Source organism: Phyllostomus hastatus, unplaced genomic scaffold, assembly GCF_019186645.2.
Source record: "Phyllostomus hastatus isolate PE091 unplaced genomic scaffold, TTU_PhHast_1.1 phas_scaffold_93, whole genome shotgun sequence".
Taxonomy (NCBI): Eukaryota; Metazoa; Chordata; class Mammalia; order Chiroptera; family Phyllostomidae; genus Phyllostomus; species Phyllostomus hastatus.
In genome coordinates this window covers 39,905,101-39,925,962 of record NW_025334042.1, presented here as the reverse complement: position 1 = coordinate 39,925,962, position 20,862 = coordinate 39,905,101, and the positions used below count along the sequence as shown (strand labels likewise).

The 20,862-nt window shown below is 38.1% G+C and overlaps 1 protein-coding gene across 2 annotated transcripts in view; it reads left to right on the top strand.

Moving 5' to 3' along the window:
• Positions 1-4,897: 4,897 nt before the first annotated feature.
• PDE3A (phosphodiesterase 3A) overlaps positions 4,898-20,862 on the top strand; it is a 275,116-nt gene continuing 259,151 nt past the window's right edge. Inside the window, exon 1 of one of the 2 annotated variants that reach the window (XM_045829053.1) lies at positions 4,898-5,911. In XM_045829053.1, the coding sequence (XP_045685009.1) occupies positions 4,955-5,911 (957 nt within the window). In that variant the 5' untranslated portion in view covers positions 4,898-4,954. The remainder of the gene's footprint in view (positions 5,912-20,862) is intronic. The other variant, XM_045829052.1, reaches the window with a different exon arrangement.

Here is a 20,862-nt window from a genome sequence, read left to right as displayed (position 1 = left end):
GGTGCTAGAAAGAGAAGAGGAAAAGCACGAAATTGAAAACTTATTTGAACAAATAATGAAGGAGAATTTCCCCAATCTGGCAAAGGAAATAGACTTCCAGGAAGCTCAGAGAGCCCCAAAGAAGTTGAACCCAAGAAAGCACATACCAAGGCACACCATAATTATATTACCCAAGATAAAAAATGAGGAGAGAAGCTTAAAACCATCAAGAGAAAAAGAGACAGTTACCTACAAAGGAGTTCCCATAAGGCTATAAGCTGGTTTCTCAAAAGAAATCTTACAGACAAGAAGGGGCTGGAAAGAAGTCACAAAAGGCAAGGACCTACATCCAAGATTACTCTATCCAGCAAAACTTTCATTTAGAATGGAAGGGCAGATAAAGTGCTTCTCAGATAATGTCAAGTTAAAGGAGTTCATCATCACCAAGCCCTTATTATATGAAATGCTAAAGCGTCTTATATAAGAAAAAGAAGATCAAGAATGTGAACATTAAAATGACAACAAACTCACGACTATCAACAACTGAACCAAAAAAAACAAAAACGAACTAAGCAAACAATTAGAACAGGAACAGAGCCAGAGAAATGGAGATCACATGGAGGGTTATAAATGGGGGAATAGGAGGGGAAAAGAGGGTGGAAAGGTACAGAGAATAAGTAGCATAAATGGTAGGTAGAAAATAGACAGGGGGAGGGTAAGAATAGTATAGGAAACATAGAAGCCAAAGAACTTACATGTACGACCCATAGACATGAACTAAGGTGAGGGGGAATGCAGGTGGGAGGGGGTGTGCAGGCCAGAGTAGAATAAAGGGGGGGAGAGGGGACAACTGTAATAGCTAATGTAATGAAATATGTTTAAAAAATAAAATATTATCTCTAGCAAAAAAACCATTGGAAGGTTTTAAGCAGAAAGTGACATCATTTGATTTACATATATTTTTTTTAAGATTGTATTTATTTCTTTTTAGAGTGAGGGGAAGGAGAAAGAGAGGGAGAGAAACACCAGTGTGTGGTTGCCTCTTGAGCGCCCCCTACTGGGGACCTGCCCAGCAACCCAGGCATGTGCCCCAACTGGGAATCCAAAGGGCAACCCTTTGGTTCACAGGCCTGCACTCAATCCATTGAGCTACACCAGCCAGGGTGTGATTTCCATTTTAAAACAAGTCTCCTGGCTGCTGTGGAGAAAATAAATGGTAGGAGAGCAAGGGTAGTTAGAAAGTTATTACAGTTGTCCCATCTAGGGGTAATGAGGGATTTTTGGTTGGTTGTTATAAGAGGGATGGAAAAAAGTAGATGGACTCAGGATGTATTTTAGAGACAGAATTGAATGGACTTGCTAATCGACTGGAAGCAAAGCAAGGTAAACAGAAAAAGGGATTGCGGGCAATGCCCTCTTTTGGGGTTTGAACAACTAGGAAGGTTGTTCTGTTTTTATCATGGGATGGGGAGAACTGAGGAGAAATAATTTGGGTGTGTGACGGTTGGTGGTGGAAGAACAGGGAGGGAGTTTGACATTAAGGATTTAGTTTTGGGGACATTATGTTTTAGATACCCTTCGGATATACATGTCTAGAGGTCAGGTAGGTAGTGGAGAATGAGTGAACTCATACTACAAAGTGTGAATTTTTAAATGTAACAGTAGAAGTCTCTTAAGCATAACTGTATTTGACCAAGTGCAAATTATATGCATGGGGTTAATTTCTAGATCCTCTTTACGAAGTACTAAGAAAACACATTCCCTAGATTTGTCTAAGTGGGGAACTTTACCAAGTCATTTGAGTTTTTCTTTCCATTTCCACATTCTATTTTTCTTTGTGCGTCACACTTTTCTTATCCTTTGGCAGTGTTGTCAGTTTCTTAAATTAGGACTCATCAGTATCTGTAGAAAATGGGCAGTTATTATTTCTGTTTAATTGCTCAATGTCCACTTTATGTATTGGATCTTACTTCATTCAATATGCTTCATACAATGTTAGCCACTCCTTTGTTAGTATAGCTTTCTCTGTCTCTTTAAGTGCATTTTGTTTTCATTTATCTTCTTCCAGGTTCTGAATGGTAATGGGGGAGAATGGGTGGAATCTACCTTCTTTCTTTTTTGTGGGGGCGAAACACTTTCTGGTTGCAATTTTCATTGAGAATGGGGAGAAGGTCAGATGATAGGTCACTCCCTCTGTAGTACTATGCAGCGCCTCAAGGATGTCATTGTTTAACATACAGTCCTAGTATTTTTGTTTTGCTGCCATTAACAAATGCCATTCTTTCCCTTTGTTACAGTTTTTTAATGTCTTCATTTAATCTCTTGCAAGTTCAGTTTATGGTTGATTTTTTTTCTAAAGAACCGAGATAATTGTGGAAGTTGGGGACAGAGAAAATTGAAATATTACAATTCCCTCACTCTCTGTCTTTCATCCTAATCTTGACATATGTACAGTTTTTTTTAAATTTTAATATGCTATTTTTGATACCAATGCATATAGCATGATTTTGTAATCAAAGATTTTACTCTGAAGTGTCCCAGGTAGACTCTGGTATATGAATCATATGTCTAAAAAGGAAACTCAAAAAAGTATGTGCATCATGCTAGGGGGCTCATTTGTCTTTGGCAAAGACATTGCTGCTCCTGTTTCCTTAATTATTAAACAGATGGTGCTCACTGCTGTTGACTAGCTGCCCAACTAGTTTTCCATGTGGTAGCACAGTTTTGGACATCTGATGGGAGATGCTGTATCATCACAGCTCCTCATATCTGTTTATGTCATAATATTAACATTAATACTAATACCTGCCTCTAACTAGAGCAGGCTGTTTCCCATGAAGGTAAGTTTAAGGCTTAAGTCATCTTCTCTCCTACCTCCATGAATTAATTTTATCTCAAGAATCTCCTTTGGCTTTTCTTTATATTGCTTCATTTCTACACACAAAATAGAGTGGCATATTGAACCAATTATCTAAATATTCCAGGCTACAAGCACTCTTTAACCTGGAATGTCAAGACAATTAAAACAAAGTTGATTATTGATATTGTTATTATTGAAGGCAAGTGACATCTGAGGTAGTCATTAAAAATGAACAAGAGTGAACTCTCATGTTCTTGTTCTAAGTGTAAAAAGAAACTAGCCCCCAACACTGATGGATTTTAGAAAGTCCATCGAACAGATATTGAATTATTTTCATAACCTGCTGAAAAAGTTAACTTTAACACTTTCCTTTAGTTTCTCAATATGTTACTACAGTACATGAGTAGGGCACTCTGTAAGCATTAGTAACTAGGCTCTGATTAGTAACTGATTTTTTTCTCATAAGCTTTCTTCAAGGTAGACATAGTATTTCACAACCCTACAGTCTTCTGAGATCTTTTCTAGTGTTAACCTACCTCACCTCACCAACTCCCCTTGACATTTCTTTATAGTACTGACTATTTGGGTTTCAAACTTTGCAAACCTTCTGGAGGCTAGGGTCACTAAATCTCAGTGTAATTTACCGTCCACCACCACCAACTGTTGGCTAATACTCTCGTACACTGGATTTTTTAGGTAGCAATTTTAAAAAAAAAAAGAATGCCCCTCCCCCTTCTCTTTTATAATAATATGGTGTGATTTGCTGAGATTTTCCACCATTTGAACCAACAGGAAAGGCTTGAGATTTCCGTTGAAATAAAGACCTTGAAGCTGTAACTGACTTGAAGACCTAGGAGCATCTTTGAATGACTCAGACAGATGTGGCTGTCATCTTTAATGACAGTAGGAAGTATGTTGTTCTTATCTCCTGCCAAGTGGCCACGCACAGTCTTCTTTTTTCCAACGTCCTAGAAAGCTCAGAGGGCCAGCCGCAGAACCGCGCACCCCAAAGCCGGGGCGAGATGGGCGGTGGACACCCTGCAGCAACCCTTTCTCCAGGGGGCTGAAGGTGCGGGCCCCACTCTGGGGAGAGGAGAGAGGGAGCGAAGAGCGGCGCCTCCTCCAGGGAAGGGGGCGGGAGCTAGGCTGGGAAAGCGTTCCTAGGGAGTTGCCTTAAAGAAAGAAAGCGGAATTGCAGATCACTCCAGTTGCCTACTTTTTTTTTTTAAATACAGTTTTAACCGGTGACCTCCACTTGCTTCCCTCTGCAAAACTACCAATTACCACCAACCTCGCACTAAAAAGAAAGGGAGAAAAAAGAGTAAATCTCATTCTCCCTTACCTTCCCTTTCCTCTCACCCTCCCTTCCTCTCCAGCTCGATCGCTCTCCCTCCCTCCCTCCCTCCCTTCTCTGGCGGCAGCCTCTCTTCTCTCGGATTGTGTCTCTCTCCGACGGGACTTAGGAACTTCTTGGTTATTTCTCAGCCCCCCTCTCCATATTTTCCATCCTATGCCATGAACCGGACAGACAGACGCAGGGGAGGCTTTGCTTTCTGCCCCTGGGAATGGCGGTTTGCTTCCTGGGGCCGTGCGGGGTTGGACCGGCCGAGCAGAGAGAAGGAGTGATAGAGAAAGAGCTGCAGGAAGGAAGAGAAGGGGACCTACATCTGCCGCCGGCCGGGCGCGCAGCAGCGCGGCGCCGAGCTGCGCCCGAGATGGCCCCGAGCCTGCCCTTCGCCCCGGGATCCTCCAGCGTCTACGGCCCCCGCGCGCCCGGCGCTACCGGCAACCTTTAAGATCCTGAAGTGGGAAGAGACCCCGGAGGGGATCATTCGGGCTGGGGGTGGAGCAGAGAATTTTTAAAAGCGTTTCAAAGTGAGAAAAGGAGGAAGTGTGTTTCTGCCTGTGTTAGGTTTTAACTTGAAGGCGTCTCCTTGGAGCATCTAGGATTCTCCAGGAGTTATTCGAAAGCTGAAACTTTTGGTGGTTTGTGAGCCAGGGGAGTGGAGAGATCCCGAGGGTGGGACTGGGAAGAGAGCGGGGGTGTGTGTGTACGTTGGGGTCGGGGCGTTGGGGGGAGGGGGTTGCTCGGGGAGTCCGAGAAGAGGGCACACCATGGCAGCGCCCCGCGAGCTCGCCCGAATCAATGACAAGCCCGGCCAAGGTGGGGCGAGTCAACCCCCTGCGGCGGGCCCGGACTGCCGGGGTCGCCCTGGCCCCTCTTCGCCGCGGGACTGCAACAGCCGTGGCTGCTGGGGAGACCTGGTGCTGCAGCCGCTCCGGCGCTCGCGGAAACTTTCCTCCGCGCTGTGCGCGGGGTCCCTGTCCTTTCTGTTGGCGCTGCTGGTAAGGCTCGTCCGCGGGGAGATCGGCTGCGACCCGGAGCAGAGTAAGGAGGCGGCGGCGGAGGAGGAGGAGGAAGCGCCCCCGGGAGCAGAAGGGGGCGTCTTCCCGGGGCCTCGGGGAGGTGCTCCCGGGGGCGGTGCGCCGCTCAGCCCCTGGCTGCAGCCCACGGCGCTGCTCTTCAGTCTCCTGTGTGCCTTCTTCTGGATGGGCTTGTACCTCCTGCGTGCAGGGGTGCGCCTGCCTCTGGCCGTCGCGCTGCTGGCCGCCTGCTGCGGCGGGGAAGCGCTAGTCCAGATAGGGCTGGGCGTCGGGGAGGATCATTTACTCTCGCTCCCGGCCGCGGGGGTGGTGCTCAGCTGCTTGGCTGCCGTGACATGGCTGGTGCTGAGGCTGAGGCTGGGCGTCCTCATGATCGCCTTGACTAGCGCGGTCAGGACCGTGTCCCTCATTTCCTTAGAGAGGTTCAACGTTGCCTGGAGACCTTACCTGGCGTACTTGGCCGGCTTGCTGGGGATCCTCCTGGCCAGGTACGTGGAGCAGATCTTGCCGCAGCCCGAGAAGGCGGCCACGAGGGAGCGTTTTGGGTCTCTGACTGCTGGAACCAAGGAAGATATCCCGGTGTTAAAGAGGAGGAGGCGGTCCAGCTCCGTGGTGTCAGCCGAGATGTCGGGCTGCAGCAGCAAGTCCCATCGGAGGACCTCCCTGCCTTGCATACCAAGAGAACAGGTAAGCACTGGTGGGACCCCTCTCTCGCCTCTCGGGAGAACTCGAAACCTTTGGGAACGCGCGAAGTGGAGGGAATGTGAACGCTGGGAACTAAAGGAAAGATACCCTAGAAAAGTGGTTTAACTTCAAACATCAGAAAACTAGCGAGTTTTTCTCCCTCTCTCAGGCAATATTTTATAACCTGAACAACAGGAACACAATTAAGACATAAACTAGATGGTATTTGCCTGCAGTTTCTTCCACAGCTGGGCCAGCTTTTTAGATCTGCTACACCTGGTGTATGGCTTCCTTACATTTGTAAGTGCACTCATACTTTTCTGCTTTAGTAGGGATTTTCGAATTAAGTTTAGCATTTCAGCTGTGGGTGATTTTTTTTAAACACGTGGATTTTACTAGGTTTCTTTCCATTTTGTTTAATAAAATTTTGAATTCTAAAGTGACAGGTAAACATTTATGGAAATCAGCAAAAAGGATTCGAAAGTAAATCAGGGCGTGTTTGAAGGTGATGTATTGATACACACGCTTTCTGGTTTTGCAGTGGGTGTTACTTGAAGAGACTATCTGGTAGTGCCCAGGTTGTTTGTAAATGTAATCCGAGGGCATATGTTATTACATGGTAATGAGTTTTGTATCATAATTATAAACTTCAGTTTGGGGAGCAATAAACTTGTGTGAACTTCAGAATTTGTCGAACTCATGAACTGTGCTGTTTGTGTCCACTAAAAAGAATTCTCCGTAGTACCTACCTACTCAAGTAGATATTTAGAAATTCAAATAGATTTATACAGGTTACATAGGAAACACTAATTCAGGAGGACATTTCTAAGATTGCTGGTGATATAAATTTTTCAGAAAGAAGGAGGAGGAGGAGAAGTCTAGAATTGTGAGTGAAGTTCTAGATAAAGTTCAGTGAATTTGGGAGATGAAACTCCTTATAATCATTAAGCTTTTTAAAACCATTGAATATAGTTGCTATAATGGGCATAAAAAACAAATACCATTTTAAATTCAAATTGTATCTGAAAAGGTGTATTTAAGTTTTTACCTCTATTACAAGCAGATTTGACACTTGCGGTGTGGGTGGTGGAAGCTGGTTATGTACAACAAGTGGAAATTTACACTTTTCCCACTTAAATTTGTGCCTATTTATGGCACTATTAGGACAACTTCAGGGAGGGAGAGGATATCCTAAGGTATAGTAAGCATTTTCTTTTCAGGTTATTCTGTGGATAATCATTTAGATATTTCTAAGAAACAGCAGTCACCATATGGTGTGGGTGGCTAGCCTGTTTCCGAAATGGAGCTGATTACACAGACTGTGATTGTTTGACATTATTTAGCAGAATGGATGCCAGCATCATAGCCTCTGTGTTTATTTTAAAACAAATGTACTTATTTAGCTGTTCATTTAGATAAAGCAAATGTTTTGTGGGTTTAAGCGTGAGAGTGGGTTTTCAACGTGAAGTTTTAAGAGTCAAGTTAAAAACAGGGCACTGACTGATACTTAGATTTGGTAGAAAATTTGAAATCATCAAAATAAAGTAAGCTACATTTAAGATAATTTAAATAAATTAGGGGGAAAACACATTTTTCCCTGTTACAGGAGAGAATGTCTTTTAAGTGAAAATACCACTAGCCTTAATATGTTTAGAACACACTTTTCCTTATCTTGTGGGGAAATGTGATATGATCGTTGCAAAATTGAACCATAAGGCAAATCTGTGATTTAATCATAAGTATTGTAACTTGCCTCCAAATTAGTATCATTTAGCCCCTAAAATTAAATTTATGAAGTTCCACATTAACTTTTAGAAGTTAAGGAGTTAAGGGTGTATTTAAGATAAGAAGGTGTTTAGATGAATTAACCGGTAGTGTTAATTAACCCATAGATTTTCATTGGTTATTGGAAAACTTATGAAAAAATAACTGCACATTGCATTTTTAAATGTTTTGCTGACTAATATTGTTAAAATGCATATTTGTAATCTATTTTGATCATTTTTTGGGTACTATGTTTGTAAATTTGTGTTTATGAAGAATATTCTAAAATGAGAGACTTTATCTTATATGGTTTGATGGGAAAACACTGTTACATTTGGCTCCTTGATGTTTTAGATCCTTGATGTTTTAATGAGGGCACGAGTGAGTATGTTACATATTACTGAAGACTAGTTGTTATATATGACGCATTCAAGTTGTTGCTGAGTGTAATTGTTTAGGGTGGATGGCAGCTAACGTGGAACAGTATTTTATGAGATAGGGCAATATCTCATTCGTTAGCATAACTGAAATGTTCAGGAGCAATATAGTAAATGGCTTACCTGCTTTATCATAAGGAAACAAACTTCTGGTTAAGGGTGCAAAGTGTACCACTGTCGTCTGCAGACTTTATCAGGAATCAAAATAATTATCAAACACGTGTATGACATTCCTTGGAATGCTACCTGACTAGGAGTTCTTTTCTGAAAGAATGTCTACTCCCAACTCAAGACAATATGCAGGCAACAAGTGAATTTTAAATAGAGGTGTAAAGACAAAGCACAGAGAATCCGGCAGAGGCCTCTTGAAAATTTATTGGACTTTGCTCATTGTGAGGTTTAAAGGTGAGAGAATTCCAGCCTTTTCTTTTCCACATGAATGATAGTGGCCACTTGCTTGTGAGCTATCTGTCTTCAATGACTCAATTCCAGAAGGTCAAGGAGAGTGGATGATAAAATTGTCATAAGACAAACCAAGTGACAGATTTCCTTCCCTCTCTCCCTCCTGTCCTTCCTGAACCATAATTGAATATAGACTGAATATTACACATGGAATTGAGTTTTATAGCACTGATGATGAAGATGAGTTCAAGCAAAGAAAGGAGACATAGGTCTAGTCTTTAGTCACTGAATTAATCTGAAACCGGGTGTGTTTCAATGCAGGTCAAGGTATTTTTATCCTCAGTGAAGAGTAGACAAAGTTTGTAACACTTGTGTGGCTTTTAGCTCAGTCCTATCAGCCCAGAATCCCCAAGGCTGAGGGTGATTTTGAGGATCAGTGTGTTCTACTGTACTTTTTTGTTTGGCAGTGTAGTGTTAGGAAGGCAGCTGTTTCCCTTAGGGTGTATGTATCTTTTCTAAGTAGATGTTCACATCCAAGAGCAGGCATATCTCTCTCAAGTTACCCCTGTATCCTCCAAACACTGGAATATAGAGGTACCTAGAATTTCTTATATTATTAGATATTATATGATTAATAAATATACTTTTCAACATAAAATTTCAATTATGCAGTTTTACCACTTGGGAATTGTATTTTAGAGGTACCTAGAATTTCTTATATTATTAGATATTATATGATTAATAAATATACTTTTCAACATAAAATTTCAATTATGCAGTTTTACCACTTGGGAATTGTATTTAAAGGGATGTCTCTATTCTCTAATTTTTTTAAAAAAATATTTTATTCATATATTTTTAGAGAGAGGGGAAGGGAGGGAGAAAGAGGAGAGAAACATCAATGTTCTAGAGAAACATCGATTGGTTGCCTCTTGCATGCTCCCAAACAAGGACCTTGCCTGCAACCCAGGCATGTGCCCTGACTAGGAATTGAACTGGCGACCTTTAGATTCTCAGGCTGGTGTTCACACCACTGAGCCTATTCTTTATACATCAAAGAACAAAATTGGCTAGTCATTCCTCTCTAATTATTGTGACCACCTTACACATTAATTTTTGAAAGATTATAAGCCAATGTCATTTCATTCAGTTACATAGTAGAAATTATTTAATATTTTTGCCTATGGTTTCACATAAAATAAACACAAGGCATAGGCCTCTCTTCATGAATGCATTTGTACCACTTAATTACAAATTTTGTTGTGATAGATACAATATCAGTCAGAAATGAGCAGCTCTATACTTTATATTATGTAATTAAAAATCAAAATAATTTTCCTAAACTTCTCAATTAAACATCTTTGGCAAAAAACGATTTTTGTAGGAGTGTAATGGAGGCTGGTGATTGGTTATCAAAGGTAGAATCAAGTGTTTCCTCACAGACGTAAGAAAGCTATTTTCAAGCAAAAAAGCAAACAACTGAAACAGTAAAACAAAAATAGAAGAAGTAGGTATGAGTTTTGATGGTAGACATGTGGTAGGCCTTGTTATGTCTTTGGTAAAAAGTATAACTTACTTGCATTTATAGTACAGTTATGAAATACAGAAGTATTCTTTTGAAAATATAAAATATATTGTCCTTTAAGTTCCTAAATACACTTTACTATAACATAACATATCTCAAATTGAATAAATTTCAGAAACAATTATGGGTTTTTAATTAAATTCTAGGTCTGTCGAGTTTCAGTAGTGTAACTCAGCTGATACAAAGAATAATATTGATTATTTATGACCTGCTGACAGAATTAAAATTAATTAATGTCAACTTCTGTAAATATTAAAAAGGAAAAACAAGATTTTCTTATCCCTTGGGAAAGGCGAAGGAAAAGAATTTTTTTGTGTGTGTATGGGGACAAAATTGTGATTTTACTTCGTGAATACAGATATTTAAAGCATACTGAAAAACTGTTTTAACTGACAGAAATAGTTAGTGAATCTATATAAATTTACAGAGGTTAGAAGCAGTCAAACAGTAATTTTACTCTTTCTGTATTGAGTCTGAAGTGTAAAAAGTTAAAACTGTAGAACTGAAAGAAATGCTGTGTATGCTGGGCTGTCATGTTAATTAAATAAACAACCAGAACAGTGACTCTGTGTATGAAATACATTTTGAAAAGCCTGGGGGAGGGGGTGCAGGCAGGCAAGGGTGAGTGACACTGGCATGAAAAAACATTCATTATATCTATAGTGACATTTGTGTGAATTTGTTGTATTATGTTAGGAATACAGCTCTGAGAATAACCTCTTTAGGACTCCAGTTGAATAAAGGCTATACCACATTTAATTTCACTTCCATGTTAAATAAGTTCTTATTTATTATGCTGAAGTAAGATGTTTACAAGGCTCAAAATTAGAAATATGCCTATATATTGTATTTTAAGATTTCTACTTAATATGGTTTGTGTCAGTCACGGCCCAGTAGAGTCTATGTAGAATTCATTGAAAACTGGTGTTTAATCTATCAGAAAATGAGTTTATCTTGGGTTTATGGTAGAAGACCTTATTGTTGTGAGACATGATCTCATGGACAGAAATAATCCATGCCACTGCTGTCTCAGGTGGTATCTGAAGAGGCTTTGATGCACTGAAGCAGTGCTTTTAGAGAGGGCAAGCTTCTCTAACTTTGTGAAAGTAGGCATAACCCTGCACGTTTATGGTGAGTTGTTTATTCAGTTGGCCACGTGTCTCCTATTCCATGAAGTCTTCTTCTTATCTCCTGTGAATGATAGTTACAATTGTGTCTTCTCAAAAAAACCGCTCAAATATATGAGATTTAAAACTTAATTTATATGTTTTTTGCTATATTTATGTTTTCAGTAAGACTTTATCAGATATTTCATAATGAAGTTCAGAAGGTTCAGACATCTCCATATGCTTATACCTAAAGATATGCTCTGTTAATATTCGAATGAACATTATTTTCTTTACAAAGAAATGTACATGCTTTTAGTAATTACTTATATGTACTTTTAATATCAATAGTATTTTTTTTTAAAAGGAGGTCCCCTCGCCCACTCTAGACTACCCAGGTGAATTGCCTTAACTTGGAACTGAGAATGTGTGTTTTGCCCGCTTGTCAACATAAAATACACAGATCTGATGTCTGGAGGTGAAAAATGTCTTGAAGATGTGCTTAAGTTGTGGTTCAAAGAAAGATCTGTCAGATATTAATTGTCATAAATGTTAGTTGGCCCTATGTGCTCACCATACAGGTGTTTTATTGTTTTAAAAGAAGGTGCTACCCTTAGCTGATGTAATTCATACAGGTCTTTGGTCAGTGAACCTCCCAAATATCTTATCAGGACTTTTAATCTGTGCATTAGGCCTTGTGCTCAAAATCACATGAATTATACACAGACGGACATGGTGTGACACCTGTCTCTCCAGAGCTCAGAGCCCACTTATGGAAATGAGATGTCAACATGAGAAAAGAGAAATCCCAGTAAAATATCTAAATGACTTCTTAGATAAATGTTGAGGTTATGCATATAATAGCATAAAGCAGGTTTTAAATCTAGATCCAGAGCCATTCATCTCTTCTGAAATTTCATGCAAAATTTCATCTGTTCATTTTCCTGGAGATAAAGTCTGTAGTGTTACAGATTTTTCAGAAGGTCCTCGACACATAATGCTTAAACATAAATGTTTTAGATTTTGAGCAGCTTTACATTTAGAAGACAGGGAAAATCTTTTCTTTGAAATGGATATTAATTTAGTATATATTTATTATAGTTTCAAAATAAAGGTAAAATATTATAGGATTTAGGACATGTTATACTTCAGTGTAGTACAATGATTGTCCATTTTCGTGTCTTGAGGTGGTTTATGGCTGTAACTAGATGTTGCAATGAAATCTGAAACTGAATAATTCTGTGCAGTCTGTAGAGAGACTAGAATTAGTCTGATTTTTAGAGAGAAGGAAGCTGAGGGAGAGTCTGCTAAATGTATATAGACAGCATGAGGGAAATGTTGGCTTTTATCCAATTCCTCTCCTGGGCTTGAACATGTGGGGAGATGGAGTAGAAAAGGAGTCAGCCTGAGCATTTTAAGACTAGGTATCATTTGTGATTTTACATATGGAGCCAACTCTAAATTTCCATTCAGAAATAGAAGGTTATGTAAAACCATTGGATGTACAGATAACACAAAACTCTTGAGCCCTTACAACGACCTTTCTGGTCATCAGATGTACCAGGCAGCCTCTGGGATGTATTATTCAGGACTTTGCATCCCATGAATGAATATCAACTGCATAGCAAAGTCCAACTTCGTGGAGCCTTCATCTGTCTCATCAAAGAAGGCTGTGCAAAGGTGGCTTAAATATTGAATTTTTGTTTTCATTTTAGTTTCTCAATAAATGGATTTAAAAATGTTCAGGATATCAAAACTCAAGCCAAAATTAATCTGCAGATTAGTAAAGCATTTCTTTGTTAGCACAAACAGCTGGTTGTTTTTGTTCACCTAAATTATTTTGCACAGTTTACTTAAGAATATATTAAAATGTAAGTAAATAGGACATAATGTTAGAGGACGTTATAAAGAGCATTACATTTAGAAGGCAGAAAATTATTTGGGAAAACTCACAAACTAAAACAACTTCTGCCTGTTTTATTTGATTAGGGCTTTTGTTTATTATCAAGGAATTTAATGATTAAGATTTTAAGTATAGTCAGTCCTGCTAAGATAGTAATAAAATTACTTAAGTGTAGTTATGCTCTTTTATCCTGAGCATGTGAGTAGTCATAAGGACCGCATTACACCTGTTGAGGTGTGTGTATGTGTATGCATGTGCATGCACAAGGGGGAATGCCTGTGTATGTGAGGTTTTTTTCCTCTGCCGGGAAATTGCCTTGGTTGTATCAATTTAGTGGAGAAACAGTGTCACCCAGTGGCTTCAAAGAAAACAGTCCTGTAAACGTTACAGGTAAGTGCGGTCCAACAGAAATATAACACGAGTCACATAAAGTATTTAATTCTATATTTTCTGGTAGCCACATAGGAAAGTAAACGAAAAACAAGAGAAATCCATAATGATAATGTTTAATTTGTCCATCTTATCATGTCAACATCAAATCAGTATAAAAAAATCAAGATATTTTGCATTCTGTTTGGTACTGAGTCTAAATGTCAACATCCAGTGTGTGTCTCACACTTACAGCACACCTCAATTTGGTGTAGCCACTTTTATAGTACTCAATAGATGCATGTGGCTAATGGCTGCCTTACTGGACAGTACAACCAAACATTTTTAAAGAGATGAAATACTTGAAAACTAGTATTCAAAGAGCTGTCTTTGCATTTAGCAGTGTCTGAATACTAAAGAGGTGTCTTCAGTTACAATGGAAAGCCTATGCTGATTTAATGATAGCACTTAATAGTCATTCAAATTTATATGTAATGCCAATAGCTCGTGTTTGTACCACTAACTAATACTTGGTAAGTCTGTTTTCCCCCTTTTCTTCAGGTCATATTATCGCACATATTTTAAAATCTGATTATTGTAATTGGAGTGGGAGTTTAACAGAGTCCTTAATAAGAAATCTTTATGGTAACCTGATTTATTACACAGTATGAAGTTTTCCAGTTAACTTTGAATTTGCCTTCTGGAGTTTGATTCATAACAGGGATTGCTAAAGTATACAGTGCAAACACGTGATTCATCACGTTCACGGTAATTAGTCTGTAATTGGGTTATCTGATGTCTCTTTAGAAATGAAAGTGCTCATGCTTATAGTGCAGGTCATTATCTTTGTAACTTAGGAAACTAAAGTGTCAAACCTTCTAGAACTTTAATGGATGAAAGTTGTAACCAAGTCTGTGAGGGGCGGATGACTTTTCCCTATTGTTTATGTAGACACCACAGATCCTCTCATGGATCTATGGAATGGAAATGGTTCCATTTTGTTCATAGAGAGGACTGGGGAGTTTGATGGAGGAGGATTTCTAAACTAGGAATTGAGATTAGGCAGCTTTGGGGGCTCTGTGTGATTTCAAACTTTAGGGTGAGCTATGAAAAACAGGCAGGATGAGAAAGACAGTAACTTATCTTTTTGTTTTAGTAGTTTATGTTTTACTGTATTTTTTTCCATCACCATTTACCCCCCTTATACTTTCTTCCACCTCTACACACCCCTCTCCCTGCAATGTCACATTTCTTTCCTCCCCCTCAACTCTGAATTCATGAACTCTAGGCCAAGTGTCACTGTTGTATTGACAATTAATGATAAAACTACTTTTCATATATGGTATGTTCCTTTATTTATAGTTATATAGAGTGATTCATAAGTGTGCATTTATTTTGTGTATAATGATTTATATCAGTGTGATGTTTAGAGTGATTTTTGATTTATAAATTTCCCTTCTCAAGCAAGACATATTTATCTTTGCATTTCAGAATAAAAATAGTGTGACACACAGATTTTCACATATCACTTAGAAAACAATCTAAACAGAACGAAAGGCAATGGAATCGCGGAACACAAAGAAGCACACTGGGCTGAAGTGAAGCTGTTGGCTTCAGACAGACGTCTTGAGGAAGCTGGTTGAAGAGTAAAATGCCATGTTAATCATAACTGCTACTTGAGAGAGTTCGTATTTGAATGTAACTAGTCATTTGCCCTGGCTAATTTTGAAATTGCTCTAATTTAATGTAGTGGTTGATCTTACACCTTAAAAATTTTTTTTGGTTAGTCGTCTTTTTTGACAATTTATGTGTTTGTGCATGTGTGTATGTTTTTATATATTTTTCCAAAAAATGCATTTTCTTTCATTTTTTTAACCTAACAGAGTCTCCTCGGTTAGAGTACATTTAAAAATTTAAGGAATGCCTTTTTATCCCCACACCTCACAGCACCTTGTTGGAATATTGAAGTAATTTTATGCAAGAAGGTTGTGGTTTTGATTTAATAGGATTTTAATAAAAATTTTCCATCTTCTGAAGTAAGTTTAAATAACTGAATATTTATGCTATGTCTGTGGCAAGTGTTTCTTCCTCTCCAGTATAATCCACTCAAATAAATCTAATGGAAATTTGAAGTCATAGAAATATTATTTTGGGGGGCTGTTTTACTTTATGGCAACCCATGTGGAGTTAGTGTCCTTAGGACATTTGTAAACTAGTGTGAACACAAATAAAGGAAATAGTTCTTATTTTGAAACTGAGAATTTTGGAGAATCAAATTAACAGGTCTGCTTAGGAAATGCTCCTCAGGAAGTAGTGTTGTCCTTGTGATATGAAACATCCCCTTGTTTTGGGAGCTAATGTTTAGAGGTTCTACCCCTCAGCCTCAGTCTTACAGAAAGTTTGGAAAGGACAGAGCCTGTTGAGTTGCCCAGGCTACCTTGAAAATTTGCTTCCTAGGCTCAGGAACTAAGGAAGTGAGATTCAGATCATACAGTTTTCATTATAGAAGGAATCAAACTTTTTAGCCTCCTTGTCTCAGCCATAAACATTTCCTTTAGAAAATTCCGGTCCAGTGCCTTGCTATTGTAGGTGATAGCTGGCAGGATAAATGGATGGGAAAGAAATAGATGACTTTTAATCTGAAATATTTATCTACCTTATCTTCTGAGACCGAGCTAGTGATTAAATCAATTTAAGTAAACTTCTGCAGAGAGGAGAAAAGAAATAGTCTATCAACTAGTCTATGGACTTACATTTTAATATATTTTTATTGCTTGCATGTGCCAGATAAAAGGCTGAATTTGCCTGTGTCCTCACTGGTAGGAAGTCCCACATTCAGCATGAGTCCTACATATTTATTTTTAGCTCACCCCATCTGTAAATAACCAACGTTACCACCAAGATCACTGTAGCAAACACTTTAGAAAGATATCTGAAATTAAGGTATATTTTTTAGGAAAATAAAAATTTAACTCTTTTTTAGTTTAACACATTGAGAAAGAATAAACTTTGACTCTATTTATTCCTATCACCTTCTACAAGGTGTTGGCAAGTGCTCTTCAATGAGGGTGCTTTGTGAATAGCTGTTTCCTGAAAAGGCTAATGTAAAGGAAACACTATCTGTATCTTATGTCATAATTGTGGTCAATTACCAAATGGATTTGAGCCAGTTGATGCCAGAGGTGACTTTGTGAAATTAACTCATTTAAAATGTCACCTAACTGTAGTCCTACTGCAATTGTACTGAATAATCTAGAGGTTTGGTAGCATAATTTCTTCGGAGTCTTGATGAACTGAAATATCTAAGTCAACAGTTTACAAGGTTATATTAAAATGGCAAACTTGAGTTTTTGGTTCATCTAGTTTTTAATAGAAATTGACTTGAAATAGAGAGTTTTAAGTCAAATGAGAATATAAAATGTTATATTTTATGGTTTTAATATTTAATGAAGATATTGCCATATCTTCTCCCTGAAATCAGAGGCATCACTTTTAAGTATGTTGGGTAGTTTATCATGCCTTTAGATTAACTAGGAGTATAGTGTTTAGATAAAATTATTTTCAACTTACTTTTATAGAGATGTTTTTATTTTTGTCTTTGGAAGTCAAATGGTTTAATTAGGTAGATATTTTAGAAAGACTGCTACTACTGAAAACTTTCAGACTTTAACATTTTTTGAATATATTATTTAAAAAAAAATCTGCCCTGGCTGGTGTTGCTCAGTGGATTGAGTGTGGACCTGTGAACCAAAGGGTCACCAGTTCAATTCCTGGTTAGGGCACATGCCTGGGTTGTGGGCCAGGTCCCCAGTGGGGGCCACGTGAGAGGCAACCACACACTGATGTTTCTTTCCCTCTATCCTTCCTTTCCCCTCTCTCCAAAAATAAATAAAATCTTTAAAAGAAAGTAAAAAATTTGAATATTGTTTCTATTTGAAAAAAGTATTGTAAACTGAGAATTTAGTTATAAATTGATTTATATTTTGAAATAATAAAAATATATTCTTGTAAACAAGCTATTTCTACATTTATTTGACATTTTAATAAAAAAATTAGAAGAAAAACCTTTTAAACTTTAGTTCCATTTTCAGATAGGAAACTAATAGTGTATTGTACCATTTTGAATAGTGCCTGTTTTTACTTTTAATGATTTGTTTTTTCTAGATAAATAGGGCCTAAATTATAGCACAGTTATTAAGGCAGTATTCTCTTTGCTTCTCTTTATTTTTTTTTTTACCTGAGCAATAATTAAAGTGGGTCTTCTCAACGCCTTTAGAGAATGACAACTAAGTCTTTTAAAGGTTTTCATTTCAACTTCTGAAAGCAATGAACTAGTCCTAAATGAAAAGTGTGAGAATTCAGTTGGGAATGTTGGATTACAGATAGAACTGAACACTGACTAAGCAAGTTATCTAAATAATAAAGTGGCATTCGGAAATGGTTACTGCCCATAATAAATTTGTGAAAGAAATTAATGCTAGTATTTCACTTGTACAGGAAGAAGACTAGATCAAAATCAAAACAATAATTCCTTAGTTTTTTTTAAAACAATATTTATTGTGTGGTCTTATGGTACACTTACAGTCTAGAACTCTTTATGGTTTAGAAAGAGAAGAGCCTGAGGGAGTTGCCCCTGGACCACTGGACAGGTGGGCAAGCCATGCTTGGCTCGGAATGTGTTCTAGACAAAAAAGATTCATGTTACTTTTCAGAGGTCAAAATGTGCTTTGTGAACATTCTTGACATTCCTTACTTTCCAAACATTAATTCTTATTCTTTAGTTCTTTAGCCCATTTATCACCTTGACTTATAAATGTACCTTTATGGCACGCTTTTGTACGCTTTTACTGCTTCTGCCACCAGACAACTAATGATGTCAGCAAGTAAATGTATCTAACTTAAGCTCCAGGACTCCTTCACAATGACTGTTTGTTTCCTTCTGGGTATTTCCATTTCCCTAGATTCTTATCTTCTTTCTCCCTGGTTCTAAATAATCTCATATGATTATAATGTGATGTTCATCAAACTATTGTTTGTGAATTCTAACAATAAGTGCCTCTGATTAGGAGATTAATAGACTTCCTTCAAATGCTTTCAGAAATTGTGAAGAGGTGGCCTGATGTCACTATTTACAATGACACATCATCGAGCACTTTCTAAATTGAACTGCATGCTGTCGTTCTCAAATGTTAGGGGAAAAAAATCATCCAGAAAGCCTATTAAAATGCAAGTTCTTAGGTCCTATGGTCAGATATTCTGGTTTAGTTATGTGTAGAGTAAGGCCAGAAATCTAAAGTTTAAACAGGTACTCTAGGTGCATTAGTGGAAAAGCATGAGCTATACACTTATGTTTACTAAAACTGGACAGCAGTCTAATTAAGAAAAAGTGTAGCTGGCTCAGTATCAAATTATTTGTTTATACACTCAAATATGTACATTCACACAGAGAGCGATTATTGTTTATGAACCTGTACCATTCATAAAATGTTTACTTTGATTTCCCCATTGAGAATACCTCAGAGGAGTTCTTTGACCACTCCCCATATCAATTTTTCTGTAAAATAGGAATAACAATTTGTCTCATTATCTGATATGGCTGTTACAAAGCTTAAATAAAAACAAATTGCTATCCAAATATTAAGTAAAAAGAATATAAGGCACTGGACTGAGACAGGCCAAGGTTTTGTAATATATACAAGTTTCTTCAATTTTCTGAACTATAATAATCCTATCTATAACCTAGGAATAATATAGTTTACTTCTTAGAAGTGTAAAGATTAAATTAGTGGAAATAATGGGCATCAGTTTTTATCAAATGTCACAAATATTTATTGACATCTATTAATATTAGGACCATATTATTGGGGGCTGTAAGCTAAATATCAGAAAGTATGATGTAAAACAGTGCAAATAATTTTTGCATTTGGTATAAATACATACTCTAAAGTCTTACAAAAGATGCATGCCTTTTGGAATTTAATCACAGTATTGGAGAGTTGCTTATGTTACAATCAAAGCCCCTGACAAATGAGCCTAGAAGGCCAGACAAGTTAACGGTGGAAGGAGAAAAATGTGACCAATGTTGACAGGTCCTTTAAAAGAAGGTGTGAGTGAAAAAGGATGAAGGGAGAGATTTAGAAAAATTGATGGAGCCTTGGGACATGTTTGTGGAAAATAGCTGATGATGGTGTTGAGAGTCAGTTGTGCAGCCCGGCGTCGTAGAACATGATTTGTGCTCTGTCTGCCATTGTAATGCGTGTTTTGTTTTGAAAAACTTTTTTTTTCAGAGTTTTTAGTTTCAGTTTTTTAATGGTATAATTCCAGTCATATCTTTCCTTTTTTCATTCTTTGCCAATGATGCCATTATTGTCAAATAAGAGAGACTTCCTTCTTAAAATCTGTGGAAAGCCGTTAGCACAGCACTGGCTGAGCCCTGGCCCTCAGTAGAAGGTGGTGATTGTTTATTTCATCACAAAAGTGGGTTCTTCTAGACCCCCCTCTTTTTGCCAGCTTCCACAGGGCTCTACTGTAGGCCTCCATACTCAGACCACCTTTCTTTCAGATTCTCCCACTTACTGAATGATCTTTCAGTCTGATCTGCAGTGTTATTTTGGTTTGACTTCAGCAGGGGCAGGAATCCTGTACTGTGCCATTCTACCACCATTGGTTTCAATTTAGAAATTCTTGCTGGGGTTGCCATTGTTTTCCCGAACGTGCTCATTGAAAGGGCTTCGGTTTGCACTCTGTGATATAGGAGAGGTCAGAGAAGTGATGGGAGAGGCCCAGCAAATCAGTAGGCCCTGGGAGTCATTGCAGGGCTGTTGCTCCAACAAAATGGGAAGTGACTGAAGGGCTTTAAGTAGAGGAAGGTTGTGATTAGACTTGTGTAGACTAGGATCTCTCAGGCTCTCTGTGTTGAGTGAGCATAGGTTCTAGGATGGAAGAAGAGAGACCAGTTACAAGAATGCAATAATCCAGGGAGGACTGGGAACTAGACCAAGAGGTAGACTTAGTGGGAAGATTGTAAATATGTTTTGAAGACAGTACTACCAAGATTAGTATTGACTGGATGATCTATTTTAGATTGGAAGAGAGTTCCTTTAATGTTTTCTATTTTGTTTAGGGAACTAATATTAAGGGTATTTATTCATTTATTTATTTTCATTTCTTTCTTTTGAAGAATCTGATTGGGTTGCCTTTTTTTTTCTTCCAATTTTATCTTCTGTTTTTGCATTTAAGAGGATATACAAAGTATGGATGGGCCTGACTTTTCGGAAAGATACAATTTCCATTATATCTCCTTATGATGAAATGAAATCTAACAAAGTATCTTAAACTCTTCAAAAGTTATTAGTTTGCCAGGGTATTATAACATTTAGTATGATAAA